General features: G+C 29.0%; 4 protein-coding genes across 4 annotated transcripts; 1 reads left to right on the plus strand and 3 right to left on the minus strand.

Annotated features, from left to right (window-relative positions):
• Positions 1 to 846: 846 nt before the first annotated feature.
• Positions 847 to 1,878, minus strand: PmUG01_12015300 (conserved Plasmodium protein, unknown function; the record flags this gene model as incomplete). The annotated part of the gene is made up of 1 exon (XM_029006348.1): positions 847 to 1,878. One exon carries the CDS (start codon positions 1,876 to 1,878, stop codon positions 847 to 849), a length of 1,032 nt encoding a protein of 343 aa, XP_028862847.1.
• A 1,695-nt stretch (positions 1,879 to 3,573) lies between these two features.
• On the plus strand, positions 3,574 to 12,609 carry PmUG01_12015400 (conserved Plasmodium protein, unknown function; the record flags this gene model as incomplete). Its single annotated transcript, XM_029006349.1, has 1 exon — positions 3,574 to 12,609. One exon carries the CDS (start codon positions 3,574 to 3,576, stop codon positions 12,607 to 12,609), a length of 9,036 nt encoding a protein of 3,011 aa, XP_028862848.1.
• A 1,053-nt stretch (positions 12,610 to 13,662) lies between these two features.
• PmUG01_12015500 (cytidine and deoxycytidylate deaminase, putative) lies at positions 13,663 to 15,445 on the minus strand (the record flags this gene model as incomplete). The annotated part of the gene is made up of 5 exons (XM_029006350.1): positions 13,663 to 13,697; positions 13,914 to 14,008; positions 14,410 to 14,485; positions 14,644 to 15,148; positions 15,389 to 15,445. 5 exons carry the CDS (start codon positions 15,443 to 15,445, stop codon positions 13,663 to 13,665), a joined length of 768 nt encoding a protein of 255 aa, XP_028862849.1.
• A 1,555-nt stretch (positions 15,446 to 17,000) lies between these two features.
• Positions 17,001 to 22,406, minus strand: TKL3 (tyrosine kinase-like protein, putative; the record flags this gene model as incomplete). The annotated part of the gene is made up of 1 exon (XM_029006351.1): positions 17,001 to 22,406. The coding sequence occupies one exon, from the start codon at positions 22,404 to 22,406 to the stop codon at positions 17,001 to 17,003; it is 5,406 nt and encodes a 1,801-aa protein (XP_028862850.1).
• Positions 22,407 to 22,418: the final 12 nt, after the last annotated feature.

Genomic DNA, 22,418 nt, shown 5'->3' on the forward strand with positions numbered 1-22,418 from the left:
ATTTAAAAAAAAAAAAAAAAAATACTCTTAAAAGTATGCATTCAAATGCTACAACTGGGAGGAAGTTAAGGGTTACGAAAAAAAAAAAAGAAAAAAAAAAAAAAAAAAAAGAGAACAAAAAAAATGGAATAAAATAAAGCTGCATAAAATAAAGCTGCATAAAATAGAGCTTCATAAAATAGAGCTTCATAAAATAGAGCAAAACAAAGTGGAGCAAAATAAAGTAAGAAGCTAAAACTATGACTCAACACATCGCTACGCGCGTGTGGTGTAGAACATTGTTAAGTATGCACCTTAACATTTAATTATGAGCACAAGTAAACATTCGATAAATGTATGATTTAGTTCCTCCATAAAAATGGATTGTATCAGTTTTAAAAGGTTGTTCCTTAACTTAGATGGTAAAAATATATGCATACATACACACGTGTGTGTGGGTACGTAAAAGTGAATTACCGAGTAAAGGTGCATGTGCATTTCCCCCCTTGCCATATATGATAATAAAATTTACACACAAATTTATCACTCTCCTTGTACAATTTTTACATTTTTCACATTTTTTACATTTTTCACATTTTTCACAATTTTTACATTTTTTACATTTTTTACATTTTTCACATTTTTCACATTTTTCACATTTTTTACAATTTTTACATTTTTACATTTTTCACATTTTTCACATTTTTTACAATTTTTACATTTTTCACATTTTTCACATTTTTTACATTTTTCACATTTTTCACATTTTTTACATTTTTCACATTTTTCACATTTTTTACATTTTTCACATTTTTTACATTTTTTAAATTTTAAAAAATTTTCCCAATTTTCAAGTATTTCTCAATTTTAATCCACACCTGTTTTTCTTTTTTTGGGTAATAAGTTGAGCAACTTTAGCGTCTCCTCCGACAAGCCAATGTTAGCAATGAGATTATTTTTTTCCTCTTTTTTATGTACAGTCATGTTGTATTCCTCTTCATTATTATCAATCGCTGCATTATTATCAATCGCTGCATTATTATCAATCGCTGCATTATTATCAATCGCTGCATTATTATCAATCGCTGCATTATTATTAGTCGCTGCATTATTATCAGTCGATGCATTATTATCAGTCGATGCATTATTATTGCCCTCCGGTTTTATCACACTACGCGTATTATTGTATTCACAATTTTCGTCCTTTCGAAATTCTAGAATATCATTTGTTTTATTATCATAAGTACTTGTATATTTTGATGTACTTGAATGGGAATAATTCTGTTGTTGCAATTCTAGGAGTTTTCCAACGTTAATCTTTATCTCTGTTGTTTCTAGTAAGTCTTTAATCATGTAATTGTTAATTGATAAACTATTTACTTCCCCTAATGTGTCATATACATCAGAACAGTCTTCACTTTCTTCAACTTCTAACGCTTGTGATAAGTAGTCTGGTAAATCACTATTTAATTCTGGCATTGCAATATTATGATTTTGAATTTTTTTAACTATACTATTTATTTTATACTCATTAATTAAATGTAAAGTTATTAAATTTTCAATTATATATAATAAAGGTACATCCATTTTATATTTATCATGAAAAGTCCTAATATGTTTCAACATGTTTTCTAGCTCTTTTTCATATTGCTTAAAATTATCAATATTTTTCTTATCTACTTTACTTATAACACTTGTAGTTACTAAATTCTTATTACCTTCATTTTCGCTTATGCTAAATTTCTTTTTACAATTTTGATATACACAAGGATAATTTAGTAACTCAAACACGTCTTTTATTTCTATCTTTACATTCTTTATAAAATTTGACAATGACTCAAAAAACGATTTTATATGAAAGTTACTTATATTTTCTGTTCCTTTTAGTGATGAATTCATTTTACCTTCTTATAACGCGTGTGTACAAAAAAAAAAAAAAAAAAAAAAAAAAGTTTAACTCTGTAGAGGCCCCGTTCGCTATGTCAGACAATGTGTTCATCTATTTACATAACAAGTGTGTACAGATGGGTACGTACATTTATGCGAAGAGCCCCTTGAAACACTCCAAATATACAGTTTTGTCGTATATCATTAAAAAAAAAAAAAAAAAAGAACATACATACGTACATAAACTTCACTACATTTATATAGCTCTTTTTTTTTTTTTTTTTCTCCAAGGTGTGCTACTTTTAAAAATTTGTTACACTGATGAGGTTAACCAAAACTTTCCAAAATTTTTACTTCTTCATACAGTTTTGGCTCCTTCACAGTCTGCTTTTTATTTTAATCCAATTTCCATACTCCTCGTTTATTTCAAAAATTTGCCTTTACATACGTACTCGTTTCAAAACATGCACAATAAATCCCCGTTGCACACTGTTAATTCGTTTACACAAACAGGTCTCCTCTTTTTCGTTTTATATTTTATTTAACCCCTTTTTTAAATTTTTCCTTTTTATGCATTCCTTTTTTTTATGCTCTTCTTTTTTTTATCCTTTTTTTATCCTTTTTTTTTTTTTTCTTTTTCCCCCTTATCTTTTGCCTTTTCAATTTTATACTTAATTTTACTTTGTTTTAAAATTCGGTCGACCAATTTTTTTTGTTTAAAACATAAACATACAAGCCTAAATAATACATACACAATCAATACATACATACGCAATCACTACATACATACGCAATCACTACATACATACGTAATCAACACATACATACGTAATCAACACATACATACGTAATCAATACATACATACGTAATCAATACATACATACGTAATCAATACATACATACTTACGTAATACTTACGTAATTATTGCATACATATGTACACACGAAAAAGCAGCACATGTTCAGTTATATTTCGAAAACTTTGAAACATATAAAATATATTATTTTATATTAACTTGAAAAAAAAAAAAAATTAGGATTAATTTTTAATTATGTAATATATACTTACATTCAGTAAGTCAATACTTTGTTTTAATTTTCTTACTGCTCTAATGTGTTATAATACATATATATAAAAATACTCAAAAGAAGTAATTTTTCAATTTTTTTTTTTTTTTTTTTTTTTTTTTTTTCTTTTTGATTATTTAGCTTTACTTTTTAAGCATTCCCAAATCATATATTGTTTTTTTTCTTTTTTTCGTCCTCATCTTTTTCTCCATCTTCCGCTTCTTTATTTTTATTTTTATCTTTTTCGTTTTTGTTTTAGTTTTCTTTTTCCTCTTCTTTTTCGTCTTCTTTTACATCTCTCCAAAGTTTAAATTAACATTTTTTTTTTTTTTTTTTTTACAAATCCTCTCTGAAGGGTTTATATTTTTCCCTGTATGAAAGCATGTACATATAATACACTTTGCATGGAATAGATAAATTCTTTGAGTTTCTGCAATAACAAAAGTATTCTTAATATGAGCATGTGAGTGCATTGGTATATTCCTTGGTGTGCTTACGAGTATGTTTATATAAGTTTGTTTATATGAGTATGTTTATTAACATATGCTTCTGTTTGTATGAATGCAAATAACACGCATTAACAATGCTTCTCATATAGTGTTCCTTAAATTTGTTTTTTGACGCATCATGTGCACATAATGCTACACTTAAACAGTTCATGCATATCGGACATTGAAAATATAGAGAACATATTAAAAAGGAAAGACTATAATGGAATAGAAACAAACCGAGAAATAAAAATTTTTTTTGAAAATTTAAGTTATGCGTTCAGAAAATTTAGTTATTCGTTAAGAAATATACATAAAGATGGAAACAATATAATTTCAAATTTTAAAAAAGAAAATGATAAAAAGAGGTATGTGGAACATACTTATTTTGTTGATTGCTTTGTTAATGTAATTTCGATTATAAAAAATTTGTATGAAGAAAATCTGGAAGTCAGTGAGAAGATAAGGAAAAGTATTGTTTTCGAATTGGATAAAGAAGAGAGCGAAAGGTTAGAAGATATCAATTCAATATATGAGGAACAGAATAGACGTGTATCAATTGAAACCGATGCAAAATCTTATCATAACCCTGATAATGTGGGAAATACAACCAGCGATCACTACAGGGAGGGGGGAGGAAAGGGCACCTCCAAGTATCAAGTGAACAGTGAAACACAAAATGGAAAATCAAAAAAAGTGCAAAATCAAATGCATGCGGAGGAAGACGAACACGCGGACGAGGTCCTTGTCGATGGGTTACCCCTAAAGGACGTGGAGAGCGATTTAAAAAGATGCCTAGAAGATAAACATTTCTCAGATGAATATATAAACCATACAAAATATAAGAAATGCTTTTCTGAATTGGAAAAATTGAATATCAAGTTAGGTAAAGAAGAAGCATCACTTAATGAATTGATCGAAAAATTTGGAAAAAATGCAAACAAATTGCTGATAAATAAATCAAAAGAACGAATAAGATCTATTGAAAATAAAAAAAAAATTGCTTTAGAATTCTTATATGATAATATAAAAGAGCTAAAATCTAATAAGAAACTTTTGAAAAATAGAGTCAAAGATTTGCAGCAGTATGTGGAGGACAACAGCAAAAAGGTTGAGAACAGAAAAAAAAAAGAACAAGATGGTGGTGATGATAGTGTTCGTGCTGGTAGTAGCGGTCGTGGTGATCATAGAAACGGCTTCATTGATAGCACTTGTCGGTCCGATGGAGAACATGACAAAGAAGTGGGCATTCGTGATAATACTCAGATGAACAAAAAAAAGGATAAATATATGGAGGAAAGCCTTTACCTAGAAAAATTTGAAATAAGAGAAAAAAATAGAATAGAAAAATTATATACAAGCTTCCGAATATTTGTAAAAATACTAGCCATCAAACATATTAACATGAATAAGGTCTTGTATATAAATGCTAATGAAATAGGTACATATGATTCACTCATAGATTACCAACGATGGCTCAGTGTTGTTTTGAATAAAAATTTAGATGTATCAAATCTACAAAATAAAATTCAAACACATAATATACTAACTAAGGAAGAACGATTTTTGTTAATGCCATATGACAGTGACCATTGTAATGATGATTCTAACCATTTATATGAAAACAAAAGAAAAACAAATAAGTGGAATTTTCGGATAGGGGAACTGATACAGATCGATAATGATGCCTCTAATCATAAAAAGGAAAAAGTGAGCAGTCAAAAGGTAGGACTACTTAGCGGAAAGGACAATGGACAAGTAGGTGGACAATTGGATAAAGAAGCGGTCAGACAAGAGGCTAACAAAACTAATGATCAAAGGGATGATCAGTTCCCCGAAGAATTTTACATCCCTGTAATAATAAAAAAAAGCGATTTAGGTGTAAAAATGGTTGATTCTGATAATGCACAATGTAGTGTTAGAAGAAACAATAACATGAGCAAGGATAATAGCAAGGATGGGAACAAATATGCTGCAAATGAATCTGCGTGCTTTCATATGGATATCAGTTATCATTTGCATATCGACACTTATCTAAATAATGACAAGTTGAGTAAGGAAAAAGATGTAAACTCTTTCCTAGCAAACCGACAAAGAGATTATGAACAATATCTCCTGCAGTTTAATAATATGAATGTATTATCATCGATTTACCAAAAAAAGTGTAATAACAATTACGAAAGGAAGTGGTATGATGTTAATTTTTTTCAAGGGTACTTTTTCGAAGAAGGACATATGTTTTATCCCTTTCAAATTCCAACAGGTATGAACAATTTTTCCTCTTTTCAAAATATTATTAAGTCGTTATGTCCAAATGTTCAAGATATTGGTGAAGAAGATATGAACGAGTATGAATACAAATTGATGGCGTACGAGTCGTTACTGTTAGTATATTATGCTTTGTCTACTCAATTAAATGGTTACTATCTTTTTGATATGTGCAGAAGAAACAAAATGAACTTATCGGTGTACAATTCATTTCGTCAAAATTGCTCACATATAGTAGACGTTTTATTAAAAAATGATTATACTGCACAAAAGGCTTATCAGTCATGGAAATGCCCTGCTACAGGTGAGAAAAAAGAAAATACGAACAATATGATATCTGGTCAGTTCAATAAAGTAGATACAACAGATTATGATCCATCAGTAGAAAGAGAAAGAAATTATGGTACTACCAATCGGTGTAGTAAAAACCATTTTGGTAAAAACACGTTCAATGAATATTTTGAGTATATCAACTATATACATGAGATAAAGAAGCAGAATTTGCTGTTAGTAAAAAGAATCATAAGTTTATTTAGAATAAAATTAAATATTAATTCAAAAACTAACGATATGATTACATTGCTTACTATTCCATTGTATGACTTGAACTACGGGAATACTTACTCCTTCCACATTCTTGACGTTCGGTTTAGAATAGTGAGAATGCTGGATAGTTTAAACTTCAACCATATATTTGATTTTGACCAGGAAAGAATCAAAAAAATGGGAGAAAAAATGTACGATAAAATTAGCAAACATGCTGGTGCATGTTACGGAAAACCGCGTACCACTAATGATGAGTATAGCGTATACATGCTTTGGTTGAATAGGCAGTTACATTTGTTGTACATATCATTATATTTAAAATTTAATCGATTTATTAAGTTTATTCCCTACTTTAACTATTCCCTGTGTCCAGATTTTATGGAATATATGGCTGAATTAAAAAATAATCAGGAATATTTTAGCTACCTGAACAAAAGTAAGGAGGAAAATGCATTCATAAGGTACATCAAAAATGTGCAAAACAAAATTAAAAAAATGAGGGAAGTTATTTTACGCTGTAGAGAGGGGAGAGCAAACAAAGCGAATAAGATGGACCGGGCAGACAAAGTAGACAAAGCAGATCAAGCGGATAAAGAGCAGGATATCAAGGACGGTTCATCCAAGGAATCAAATTATATCAGCTTCAATTCGCTCGAAAGCAATGAGAAAATAGTATTCCTATGCAACTTTCTGCTAAAAAATTTAATTAAATCATTTCGTGTAATTTCTTTATTAAAGTGGATTATAAAAAAAAAAAAATGGAATAGGGGAAAATGCGATGAGAAAAAACAATTATCTAATCTCGTTAATTATTTTACAAAAATAGAATATTATGATTACAAAGTGAGAAGTATCATTTGTAGTAATTATAGGAAGAGAAATAGGGACCTATATCATAAAAACAAATTACACACAAAGAATAATACAACAGAGGAAGGAAGTGCTTATACAGATGAGCAAGGTAGTAGGGGGGATATTATTTTAGATAATTCCCCATCGGCAATATTACCCTGTAGAACGATAAAATCTGCATGCTTTGATATTAACTCTTTTGAAAATGTAAATTATGATGAACTTTTTAAAGCAATTTTTTTGAATGAATTGAATATATGGAAAAAGGGAAAGGATATTGAAAGTAACATTGGGAAAACGAAAAAGAGGACTACATATAAAGAAAAGAAGGAGAATGGTATTCAACCGGTTATGTCCACAACTAACGAATTGCATTTGACCAAATCACTAAAAAGGAAACAAGATGCTATTACTGAATTGGATATAATGACAAAGAGGTATAGCGGGAGCAGTGGTAGTAGCAGCGGAAGTAGCAGTAGTGGAAGTAGTAGCAGTAGTAGTAGTAGCGAAAGCAGCAGCGGTAGCAGTTCATGCATGCGAGCGCGTGGAAGCATTAGAACAGAAGGCACATATGTAGGGAGAAAAGAAAGAAAAATGAAAAACATAATTTTTTACAAATTAAATATAGAAACGGTTTTATGCTCCAGTTGGTTCATTGATAGAGTCTTGTTACATTTCTTTTTATATTTTTATTTATCATGTGTGATTGATAACAGTTCTAAAGAAAATATTTATGCAGACTGTCCGTATATTATGCAAGGAATAATGTTCATTATGCATTATTTACAATCGGGGAATGATATAACTTTAAAGAAAAAGAGCAAAAAAGAAATGTATGATAGTGGTGCAGAGCTTACATTAATTCCTATGTCCACGTTTATTCTTTATTTTATTATTCATTTGTTTTATTCCTTTTTTGATAAAAATTTATTAACCATGTATGCAAGTGATGACAAAGACAGTATAAAATTATTTCTAAAGAGACATGCATGTAGTCCACCTAAAGGAGAAGCGGCACAAGTAGAAGCGGCAGAAGTAGAAGTAGCAGGAGCAGAAGCAGCAGGAGCAGAAGACAAAGGAATGACTAACAAATACAGCATGCGATATTCTACCGCTTCCAAGCGCCAAATAATTACTGTACAAAATGCTAGCAAATTTTATTATATTACAAAAAATTTCAAGTATTTCTTGTCGTTTCGAACCCTTGATGAAAAAATATTTCAGACGAACGAAAGTACCATCCCTCTTGATTGCGCAGAATTGTATGATGAAAAGTCGTATAGTGAACGAGTGGAGGATGAGGAAAATACACTTTCAAAGAGCGAATATGAAAGGGGGAACAAAAAATCAAAAAGGTTGACAGAAATTAAGGGAGCAAAAAATAGAAGCAAAAATGAAGGTAAAAGTAAATCACGTCGGAACAAAAAAAAAAAATTTTTATTTTGTGGTATCAATTCGGAAGATAGTAACGAGCTTACCCATTTCACCTCGTTGGATGAAAATTTTATGAAATATATACAGACCAAGAAAATGAAGGAGGAGCAGAATATTAATGATAGGATCTATTTACGGCGATACTATAACATATTGCAATTTTTCAATTACAGTCATTTAGAAAATTTATGTAGACCTTATATTCCTAATATATTGTTCTTCTATTTAAATAAAAAATATTTCCATACTGACAGTTTATTGTTCGATAGCTTTCCTCCAAATGATAAGAGCGATACGTTGAATCCGCGTAAACAGGGATTACACAAAGAAATTAAAAACAAACAAGTTCAGTTTAAATATCCAACAAATAATAAAGAAGAGAAGGAGCAACATAAAGTGGATTATGTACCTGTTGAATGTTGTCATACATATTATGATACGCATGCAAATGACAGGTGGAAAAATATCATTACGAGTGGTAGATGCATATGCAGAGGGGGAAATCGTAAAAGGGGAAACTTTAATAATAATGGATCATACTTAGATGTAACTAGCGCTAACTACAACGATAGGATCGTGGTGAAATATAACAGGAAGGAGTTAACGAACTTCTCTCTAATCAACATGTCAAGGATTGAAAAAGTCATAACAGACATTATTTTTATGAGACTGATAAGTTGTAATTTTAGAAACCATCTCATTCTTCTTTTCTGTAATTATAGAAAATTTATCGACATGTATTCCTTGCCATATATACTAGACATATTTATAATTGTTCATAACTTTTTCACGATAAATAATGACGTAAGCAATAATATAAGCAGTAATATAAACAGTGACATAAAAAATGACATAAACAGTGACATAAAAAATGACATAAACAGTGACATAAAATATGACATAAACAGTGACATAAACAGTGACATAAAATATGACATAAAAAATGACATAAACAGTGACATAAAATATGACATAAACAGTGACATAAAAAATGACAGAAGTGGGGAAGTATCAACTGGGTGGAAATGTGTAAAGGCGGGGCAGATGCGGTTCGGAAGAGATGACAGAAGGAGGGCAAACAAGAATTATTTCCCTAATGGTAGTGCCACTACAAATATGGAGACACATGAACACAGTTGTGATGTCTACACTTCTGATGAAGGAAATACTGAATACAATTCTTCTAATTATATAGAGAACGAAGTTAACTATCAGATAAATGGCCAAGGGGAAGAAGTTAATTTCCTTGTCCATAACACACAAAAGCGCTGTAATAATAGTAACAAGACTTATGAGAGGTACCCCTTTAATATTAATTACCATACTACTACATCCACTCGTGGACTATCGGACTATTTTAAATTTTTTATACTTAACACTGTTAAGAATATATTTTACAATATCATGTGTGGTGTGAAGGATGAAATGGAACTCAAGGAGCAAATGCACGAGGGGAAAAGTTCCAACATTATATGTGCCAATGAAACGTGTAATAACACCCCACATAGTAACACTGCTTACAGTAATGCTACGATTGACACAGTTGTGAATACCAATTATACAAATAGCCCGTTTGATCAATTGTCAAAAATGGAGGAAAAGATAGTTGATAATGATATAGACATATCAAATGTGCATTCAATGATTGACAATGGGACAAACGAAAAAAACGTAAAGGAGTATAGGGATACCATAATGAATCATTATGTAGACATTATAAATACATACATTAACGAAATTATAATGGAAATTTTATTTTTCTCAAATATATGGAAATTCTACCTATCATTAGAAGAACACCCATTAATGGTTCTATATGCAGCGAATAAAACTTTACATTATGAAATTTTAAAATTTATAAAAATTAACAAAAAAAATAGTGAGCTTCTGTTCAGTCAGTCTCTATCTATCATTGTGTCTTTGTACAATTTGAATTTACTTAATAAAGAGGTTGTTCTTCAAACGAATTCATATCACAAATATCAGTCCATGGTGAATGAACAGTCAGATGATAATCATCCAAAGGACGGACTGCCGATAACCACTCGTGTTGACAATGTTAGCGGCAAGCGTAGGAGTAAAGAAGTAAATGCTGCAAACATGACAAATGAGTCCAAGAACGATATCAACAGAAGCAGAAGAGGCAGTAGGATGCAAGAGAAAATTTTGCACTACTACGAAAATAAAAATTCTATAAAGACATATACGACGAATGATCAGAAGCATGAACAGAACAGAATTAAGGAGGACGAGGCAAACGCTAGCAAAAATTCGGAACAATGTGACATGTTCATAAACTTATCCCTAATCATCTCAAACGCTAATGATCCCTGTATGGTAAAATTAATGTTTAAATTGGAAAAAATTTTTGTAAAAATTATTGATAAAAAATTAGAGCATAATAAATACTTACTATCCGAATGTTTGAAAAAGGAAAAACTAGAACCTATAAATAGTCCTGAGATTATGTATAATTCTACATCTGTGGACATTTTTTCCATAATTTCCAATATTTTGGATGTCCTATTTCAATATAAATGTCCAGTGGAATGGATCATAGCTCCATTTTTAGAATTCTTAAATACATTTATTAATGAATATTGTGAAAATTATAAAAAAAAATGTTCATCTTTTATTATATCTGTTGTTAATCAATATGCTGATAAATATTTTAATGATCTTCTAAATATAACAGAAGAGCAAAAAATTCATTGGGAAAAATATTCAGGGGATAATAAAAAAAAATATAAAAATAGTTCCGACATGCATAATAATAATGAACCTATTAGTATATTTAAACAAAGTGAACTAGATGTTGCGTACAATGATGATGAAGATAATATATATGACAACAATATAGAAAACGAATATAACGATGTCAATGAAATTACAAATAGAATTAAACACAAAAAAAAAAGGAAAAAGAATGTTTTCTTTAAACTATTCGATTATGACGAAATAGATGTTAATGTAATTAAAAGTAAAATGGATGAAATTTTGGATGATATAAATGACTTGTCTATGAAGGTATCAAATTTTCAAAGTAGTAATAATAGTCAAAAAAATAAAAATGCTGGTGATCAGAATAGATCAAATGAAGAAGTTGATGAAGACACAAGCGAGGAAAAAAAAGAAAATAATAGTAATAATAATAGTAGTAATAATAATAGTAATAATAATAGTAATAATAATAGTAACAATAATAGTAATAATAATAGTAACAATAATAGTAATAATAATAGTAACAATAATAGTAATAATAATAAAAAAGGTGCATATATGAGTGATGATTTAATACATATTATAGATGAAATCAATTATTTGTTTGATGACTCAGATATGTCAAATTCTTTAGTCGTTACATGGAATTTATTTTTCTTTTTGGAACAGTTACCATTAATAAGAAAAAAATTTGAAAAATATAATCTTGAATATATAGTTACGCGTACAAAAAATGTAGACAAAATTAGTCGAATTTTTAATAATTATATTAATTTCGATATAACTATACAGATGTTACAGAAAAATGTTTATACTAAAACAATATTTGATATATTAGACACTTCTATTAATAATATTAAAAATACTTTAAATAATGCACTATATTATATTTTTAAAGTATTATCAATACGAATTATTTGTTATGAATTTCAACAAGAAATGTTTTTTAATCTATATGAACCATTTCATGTAAATAACATAAAAAATATAGTTTCAATCTTTCCTAATACAATTGAAAAATTTTTCACTCAAATACCAAAAATGTACTTTAAAAGCATATTAACAGTATTTATAGAATTATTTATAAAAATGTGGATGCTCATTGTAATTGAAAAAGGCTTCTCCAATATACTCTTTAGTGATGAAGATATACATACTATGAAGAAAGATAATCAATATTTAAAAAGTTACATAAAAGATAACCAACTTGTATTAAGTCATTGCTTCTTAACTAAAAACTATGATGTAAATGAATATATAGACACCTTCTTCGATACCCTCTACGGGGATCGTTACATGTTCTCTGAAATTATGCGTGGACAGAGGAGCAAAAAGCCGAAGAAGCATCGTTTCGCGACCTCATAACAAATCATTGTAAGTTTTGCTCACTAGTCCACCAACTCACATACATGCAATGTGCATACATATGTGAACACATGGGTACACATGCATATGTTATATATATATATATATATATATATATATATGTGTATGTAAAAAATGCATGTAATATACATGCACGACTAAAACCTGTCAATATTGTACATTTATTTGCTCTAATCAGCTACTAGTGTTTTTTCCCTCTCTTTTAGTGTTTTTCATAAGTTAACATGCCTTTACTTTTATTTTCTCATATTAACTGCTCACGTTATATTTGCACTTTATTTTTTTATTTCCATTCCTCCTTTCACCGTTTTAGGGCCATGATAACTGGGAAAAATCGGAACATTCAGTTGAATAAGTAAAACTTGGAAATATGACCAATTACAAATTTGTGGAAATAGTTTTATATATATATATATATATACAATGCAAATTTATCGTATATTTTTTTTTTTTTTTTTGTCAAATCTGGAAGGGGAAAGAATTTTTTCACGAATAACTTTTTATAATTTGTAATTTCACAATCTGCTTAATTTTCTCATTTTCAATTTTATTAATATATACATATATAATGTGCACATATGTGTGCGCGTATTTGTACATGCATTTATATGTAAGACATGTATGGTTTCTTTTTTGAATTATGCGCGTTCAACTTTACTTCTCAGAGGTGCCCGTCTCTTTGTAATATTTTTATATTTTATTATTATACTTATATACATATATTTGCACTGACACACACATTATATATATGTATATACATATACATGTTTATGCAAGTAAAATATCTCTAGGAAACATTATTTTTTTTTAATTCATTACTTCCTTTCAAATTCCTCAAAATAATTACTTAAATGCGTATTTTATTTAAATATAAGAACTGCAAGTTTTTTTAAAAAGTGAATATAATATATTTATAAAGATGATTAAATGTTAATTCAAAATTAAAATAAAAAAAAAAAAAAAAAAAAAAAATAGTCTCAAGAAAAGGGGAGATTTCAACAAATTAAAAAAGAAAATTTGGATTTTGAGAAGTTAGGACAATGCTCTTTTTCTCTTTTCTTCAGGTGCTGAACAGAAAAGAAGAAATACGATAATATATGTAACACCAGTTGATAAGTGTATACATGTTCAGTGTGTAAATGAGCTATGTGCATACGTATGTACTATGTATGTATATACCATTTATACATACTTTTACATATACATATCCGCGCTTTATGCCGAACTGTAACAATCATTATAATAGACAAAAGAAAAAAGAAAATAAAAAAAAAAAAGAATACCTGATGGGTTTCCAGCTCTGTAAAAGGATTTCATAAGGCTAATACTTCTCTTTGTCAGTTGATCACATTCGATGTAGTTCACATTTATATCGTATCTGTAAAAAATAATTGACAAAATTTGTCATTAGTTTTGTGTACATTCCGCAATTAATTATTATTTTAATTTATCTCTCTTTTTGTTATTTTCTTATTTTTTATATTACTCTTTTTGTTATTTTCTTATTTTTTATATTACTCTTTTTCTTATTTTCTTATTTTTTATATTACTCTTTTTCTTATTTTCTTATTTTTTATATTACTCTTTTTCTTATTTTCTTATTTTTTATATTACTCTTTTTTATTTTCTTATTTTTTTTACTTTTATTTTTATATTACTCTTTTTCTTATTTTCTTATTTTTTATATTACTCTTTTTCTTATTTTCTTATTTTTTATATTACTCTTTTTCTTATTTTCTTATTTTTTATATTTCTCTTTTTCTTCTTTTCTTCTTTTACATTTTTTGCAAAGAAAGAACGGAGCCACATCCTCCAAAACGCTCGTTCAGACAACAAAAGTAAATATTTTTTATTCCTGACATGTTCAGAAAAAAATATGAAAAAAGAAAAAAAAAAAAAAAAATTCCAAATAGCTATTTATAACATATGCTTAACAGGATAATGAAATGTATGTTAGACAAAAACAGTGTAGCTATTTTATTTCATTTTATTTAGCTTTATTTTTTATATAACCTACTAGTTTTATCGCATATACACACATGATACATGGCTCGCATGTGACAACAATACAGCAGTTCTTAAGTTTTTCTATCTTTTTTTTTACATCAACTTCTTTTTCAGTAATGTTTAAATAAGAATCATTATTACTGTCAGTATATTTCTGATTTGATAAATAATTTTCCTTTTGTGTTTCATCAGTACCATTCTCATTTATATAAATGCATCCATTTGTTTCATTTATTTTTTGGAATATATATGGGTTCATAAAATAACTCATTATCGAATTTTCTATATCATTTCGATCATTGTTAAAACATTTTATCAAATTCAAATTTTTCATTTTCTCATAATTTTCACCATAAATATACTTATCTATCGCAATAAGTTCACAGTGTCGACAGCCATTTTTTGATTCGTTCGTGTAATTGTAGGAGCTTGATATAATTTCCCTTTTCTCGTTTATTAGTAAACAGAAAATCGGCATTTCCTTCAACTCTTTGTGCAAGCTTTTTTCAGCCTTCCATAACGCAAAATGGAGAAAAGATATCTACATGTAAACATGCACTAATACATACATATATGCACACATACACGAATATGTCCACACCAAAATATACCCACACTACAAGAATGCATCATAATACACAAATGTATTCGTACACAGACATACCCATTTCTTATCTGTAATGCGAATTTTATTAGTAAATACAGTTATATATATTATTTATTATATGCAATTTTTTTTTGAACTGATTACTTCTCTCAGAGCTATGTTTAAGTAGTAAGTCGCCTCTATTTCGCTTAACTCAACCATTTTGCTTGTCAAAAAAAAAAAAAAAAAAAAAAAATTTCCCGAAATTGTTATATAGTTACTGACAAAACCCACATATTATTCAAAAGAAAATAATATTATTTTTATTCGTGTTAGAATAGGTTGTATCTTCATAATATTTTTCCTTTTATTTTAATTTGGTTCTACCATACATACTTAAGTAAAATATATCCCCATACATACGTATATATATATATATATATATATATATATATATATCATAAAAAGTAAACAGTTATTTACACTTAAACTGCAAACTCTTCTCTTTTTACGACTCCCTATATATTAATGCATCAATGTTGGAAAATACGAGTTCAAAAAAATTTTAAATTACTCCAAGTCAACAAAAAAAAAAGTAAAATAAATCAAAATAAATCAAAATAAATCAAAATAAATCAAAATAAATCAAAATAAATCAAAATAAATCAAAATAAATCAAAATATATCAAAATAAATCAAAATAAAACAAAATAAAACAAAATGCAACAAAATAAAACAAAATAAAATGGAGAAAAATTGCAAAGACTTGCTCATTTAATTATTGCGCTTTATATTTTAGTTGATAAGTTCATGTGAGTTCTTTAAAAAATTGAAAAAATGGTAAAGGGTAACAAGGCAGCATACTGTGCAGAGAAGTTTAAAATATTGTACATTTAGTATAAAGTAGTTTTTAAAAATAAGAATATACCATGAACAGTTAATATGTACGCGCAAGAAAGGACTGCATGCTGAAAACTACATGTACTTACATATTTACTCATAATCTCAAACATTTTACACAAATATTTAAACATGTATGTAACATACGGGAGGAACTGCGCGTAAAAAAAAAGAATTAAAATTATACTTAAAAAGAAATGAACTTGCGCTAACTCCCTCCTTTCATTTTTAGAAGGGCATACACTTGTAACTTTTACACAGGAAAGTAAATCAAATTAAATCAGATAAAGCTACATAGAATCAAATGCAAACATATCCAACTAGATCAAATAAATTAAACTTATTTAAACTTAATCAAACTTAATCGAAATACATGGACAAGCTCCAAAATGGAATTCAGTTCCGAATTGTAAATTTTAAGTGAACAAGGAAATGGGAAAAGTTTGTGTGCACAGTTAAGTAATATACGTTTGAATTTAAAAAAATAAATGGCAAATTCTTGCCTTTTCATTTTCCCCCAACGTTGAGGCGTCATGTATTTACGCAAATGTACAAAAATGAATTGCACATAATATATGTATATATATATATATATATATATATATATATATATATATATATATATATATATATATATATATATATGCATATATGGTTATATGCATGTAATTACATACGTATTCATATACCTAATATGTAGAAATGGTAAATTACGTCCAAACGCTCGTGTCCCTCGAATTCATGCGTATTTGCCCATCCAGGCAATATGTGCAATTTGATTGCATGATAAGATAATTATAAGAGTATGGCTAAAAGGAAATTTTTTTTTTTTTTTTTTTTTTTTTTTTTTTTTTTTTTTCTTCTTCTTCTTCCTCCTCTATCCGTCGAAAAAGGATATTATGTCACAGTGGAGCTTCATCTCAGCGTCGAGCCTAATATGTTCCAATTTATTCGCAATAATATCAAAAAGAGGTCTTTTTGTAAAATCATACTGTAGCATGCTTCTTAACAAATCAGATAATTCACTTGGTATATCATTCGGAATAGGCAAAAATAACTCACCTGCAGATATTTTACAAAAAGTTTCAGAGGCAGATAACCCATCATAAGCAATTTTTTTTGTTAAGGCTTCCCATAAACTAACAGCAAATGACCATACATCTGATTCTTTGAAAAACCCTTCTCCTTTCAAAACTTCTGGGGCAGCATAAAAAATATTTCCATACATAGCATAAGCAGTTGGACTATCATTTATAGAAAAATACGTAGATAAACCAAAATCAGATATAATAGCATTTTGGTTTTCATCTAATAATATATTTGATAACTTCAAGTCTCTATGAAAGAATTGATTAGAATGCACATTATACATTCCTTCTGCTACTTGTTGAAATATTTTAACAATTTTTGGTCTTGATAAACATTTTGTATAAATGGAACTTTTTTTTTTTTCATCCCTGTATATATATTTTTCTAAACTACCACCAGGACAATATTGTAATATTAATGATTCCTCCCCTTCTCTTAAGCTACACACACCTATTAACTTTATAACATTAGTACATGCACGTAAAGAATACAAAATTTTAGCTTCGTAATTTCGATATTTCACTGGTGTTGGGAAATAACGAAATATTTCCAGGTTCGCCATTTTTTTGATTTTCTTATTTCTTTGTAAAGTGTATGACGAATTCTCTGTTAACTCGGCATCCCGTCTAGCTTTCCCCTCCACAACGGATAGTTGATCCTCTTCTATTCGTGCGTCTTCCACATGCTCCTCCTCCATATGTTCCTCCACCTCCTCTTCTTCTTCTTCAGCTCGCTTGTTCCTCAATTCAGCCTTTACTAGACTCAAATTTTGACTAATTTTCGGGAAAATGTACTTATGACTTGACCTAGGTGTAGATATATAACTCTCACAGTAGCTCTCTTCACTTATATCCTTCGGATTGTATAAAAACAATTTACAAGCAACATATATGCCCTTATATTTTGCCCTAAACACTTGAGCATAACTTCCACCTCCTATTTTATTTAAAATAATTATATCACTATTACATATGTTTCTAATATTATTAAAAGAGAATTTTTGTCCTGTATTAAAATTTAAAGATAACGGATCTGCACTATCTATAGAATTTACTAAAAAACGAAAAACAGATAAAACAAATTTTCTAACATATGTATTATTTATATTTAATTTTTTTAATTCCTTATCTGTTAATTTTAATATATGATAACCTCTAACTTTGTTTATCTTAAATAAATAGGCCTCTTTTTTTAAACCAATCATTTTTAGAAAATTATATAACATATTAACAGACCACTTATTATAATCAGAGGCTCTCAACTTTACATCTTCATTAATCATATCAAACTTATCATCATTTGATGTTAAATAATCATCAATAAATAGAAAACAATTTTTCTGTCTATCATCATGTGTTTCTGGAAAGGTTGCACCTCTTAATCTTTTTCTAATTAGAGTTTTATCAAAATGGTAAAAATTTATTTCTTCTTTTTTTTCACCTCGTATATTATTGTCCACTGCGATTCCCTTTCCTGAACACCCAATGCTCTTTTGTTCATCACACGTATGTTTACTCTCTTCACTATAGTCCTTTTCTTTACTGCTTTTGTTATCATGTTTATACCCATCCGTAGTACCACTATTCACTGCCTTTTCATTGCCATGGGAAGAATATCTCCCATTTACTTTGTCCATATCAGTTTTATTCTTGTTGTGGCTTCCAACCTCCTCATAGTTGCCGCCATCATCTTTTCCCTTTTTTATGGCCTCCCTCCATTTATTTCCCCAGTCGTAATTTTCCCGATTTTCCATAAATTTTTCAAAAGTTGTAATTTCATTATTTTTAATTACAAAACTGTCATTATTAATATTTTTACAAATTAAGTTTTTATATTCATCCGTAATTATTATATTCAGTTTATTTTGCTTATCTTCCACATTCTCACAGTCCGCTTTTAAGCCCCTGTGCCACTCAGTACTATTTTTCTTTGTGCAACTCTGTTCTAAACTGCATTCACTTCTGTATTCATTTATTCCCCCCCCTTTTTTTCCAGATGCTTCCCCCTTCAATCCATTCATCAATTCAAAGCTGTTCACTTCTTCCTCCTCTTCCTCCTCCCCGCACATGCCTTCCCCTTCTTCGACTGTTTCCATCGCATCTTCTCCCTCCACTACTTTGAATCCGTTCACTACTTCTTCCCCTTCTGTTCCTTCTCCCTCTTCTTCTACCGTTTCCATCGCATCTCCTCCTTCTTCTATCTGTATGTCATTCGAATTGCATGTTAATCCCTTTCCACCTTCGGTTAAGATGTACAAAGGATTATCCATGTGATTCGTTGAGCTCTCCTTCGTTTCACTTGTTTCGTTGTGTAAGTCGCTCAGGTTGCTAAGCAGTTTACCTTTATTATATTCTTGGCTATTACAGCGGCTGCCATTACAGCGGCTGCTATTACAATGGCTACTATTACAATGGCTGCTATCGTAACCGCTATTATTGTTACTACTACAACTACTATTAGTATTACCCTTACTGTTTACACTTATATTAATACAATTTGCTATTTTCTGCTGCACAACGTGCTTCTGCTTGTCAATCCTTCTTAAGGGGTTGGCACCTGAGCGACAACCCACCTGCCCACCTAAACCATTTTTACCCTCTTCATTGTTATCAGACGATATTGTTTCATCATCCGTGTCAAAGGAAGTAACAATAATATTCATTGGGCTTAGGAAGTGAGTTGTCCTATGCTCTTTTTTCCTTCTTCCTGTTGAGGATGATGATTTCACATTTTTTCCAAATCCATTTCTGTTAAAAAATAAATCATTATTTTTAATAAAGGACATCATAGGTGGTTTTAAATAATTAACAGAGCGTGCTGGAATTGTTTTATGTTTACTCTTTTGTCTGATATAACTAGAGAACATATTTACATTTCTCATATTTACATTTCTCATATTTACATTTCTCATGTTTACATTTTTCATGTTAACATTTTTCATGTTTAAACTTCTCGTGTTTACATCTCTCACGTTTACATTTCTCATCTTTTCTATATCCTCTATTTTATTTGATTGAAACGTACTATTTTTAAAATTATTAAAAATATTATTTAATAGTAAACTTTCCTTTATAGATTTATTATCCAAAGAAGTGGATGGAACTTGAGGTCTAAAATCATAACATGAAGACGAATTACTACTATTTGTAAGCCGTTCCGATGTGCATAAATTTAGTTCAGTTTTATACGTTTTGTTACATATTGAATTAAAACTTCCATAATTATTAACAATAGTATTATTACCCATTGTGTATACACTATTACTTGGACTTTTATCTAAATCTTGATCTATTCTTACTGTATTCAGATTTTCACATTTATTCTGAATAATAAAATTATCATTATCACTCATTATAATAACTGACTTAATACTTAATGGGCTTCTATATCCTATTTCTGTTGAATATTCATTGTATTTAATAAAGTAACCAATAGCATTGTTCATTTTATACTCTCCTTCAAAAATTACTCTATCATTATATATGAGCATACCCCACCCATTTCGAACATTATTAACAGTTTCCCCTATATAATAATATTTTTTATTTTTTTCCTTTTCGGATATATTTAAAGAAGTACTAGAAACTGACGAATACGTATCGACTACTTTAAGCCGTTCTGATGAATAGTTTTTTATCACTTTGTATCTGTTCTTTTCAATACAACTTAGATTACTATCACTGTAAAATATTTCGTTCGACTGATTCATTATTTTATCTTCCACATGGTTTCTTCCCAAGCTATCTTCTTCTTCACATCGTTTATTAGAGCAGCTTTCTTCTAACCGTTCGGACTTCCAATGATGGGATGTATCCTTCTTCTCCTTTTGCTGCTTCCCCGCACTCTTCACATAGCCGTTTCTACCAAAGCTATCACTATTGACCGAATTTCCACTGTTACTATCCTCTTGACGCAAAAAGGACGAATTGAATCTATTCACTTCCTTATCATTACACAAATTTTTATTCTTAATATAATCATCATAGTCATAATATATATTTGATATCCTATTACCTGTGTATGTATGATATAAAAATTCAGGATTTTCGTTTTCGATTAATTCTATATCTATTCCCCCAGTATCATAAACAATTAAACTTTTTACATTTTTTCTTAAAAAAACATCTGATATTATATCACTATTTACTAGTTTTGTTCCACTTACCTTGCTTTTTCTTCCTATGCTTTCTTCTATCATTTTTGTTCCATGGCATTTTGAGTTTGTCACATGGAACTCTCTTTCTGTTGATCGTTTTGCTCCATTCTTAAACTTTTCCTCGTATAATACTCCTTCTAAATGATCGCAGCAATTCTTTATTCTACTAATCTGCTTTTCATGTAGTCCTTCCCCTTCGCTAAGCGCCTCCTTCTCTTCTGTTTCTTTCCCACTGCATTGATTTTTCCTTGTCCTGTTTATGGCCACTGCTTTGTGTCTGCTCCTACTGTTATTACAAATTCCCCTTCTTTCCTTTGAATCACTCAGTCTACGATTAGACCGGGGAACATTCTCTTCGGAAATACTTTTCGCAGATAAGAATTTACCTGTGCGTTCCCCCCTTTCCATTTTTACTTCATTTGATATTTTTTTATGAACAAAATCTTGTTTGAAAATTTGGATATTTTTTTTACCCTCTTTTGAAATACTACTATAGGTGGCATTTTTTTCAAACATTGCTTCGTCATTTAGCATTTTACCATTTAGCATTTTACCATTTAGCATTTTACCATTTAGCATTTTACCATTTAGCATTTTGCCATTTAGAATTTCGTTATTTTCCCTCTCATCATTTTCCCTCTCATCATTTTCCATCTCATCATTTTCCCTCTCATCATTTTCCCTCTCATCATTTTCCCTCTCATCATTTTCCATCTCATCATTTTCCCTCTCATCATTTTCCCTCTCATCATCCGTTTTATTATATGTTATATTTTTGGATATATTACTCAATAATTTTTGAAAAAATGAGGAATAAAATTGTGTATTCTCATTTTCACAAATTTTTTTTGGTGGCTCTGTTTTAAATCTTCTACTACTTCGTACATAATTTTTTTTTAAATTTGTGTCGTTATAATTATTCTCATTAAAATTGTTATTCAAATTTAACCGCTCGTCCAAATTTCTTAAGTTATCATAAAATAACTTGTCGGAATTACAAAATAGCTTCCTTGACACACCTGAGCTCAATTCGTTCATGTTTTTATTCAG

Source organism: Plasmodium malariae, assembly GCF_900090045.1.
Source record: "Plasmodium malariae genome assembly, chromosome: 12".
NCBI classification, from domain to species: Eukaryota; Apicomplexa; class Aconoidasida; order Haemosporida; family Plasmodiidae; genus Plasmodium; species Plasmodium malariae.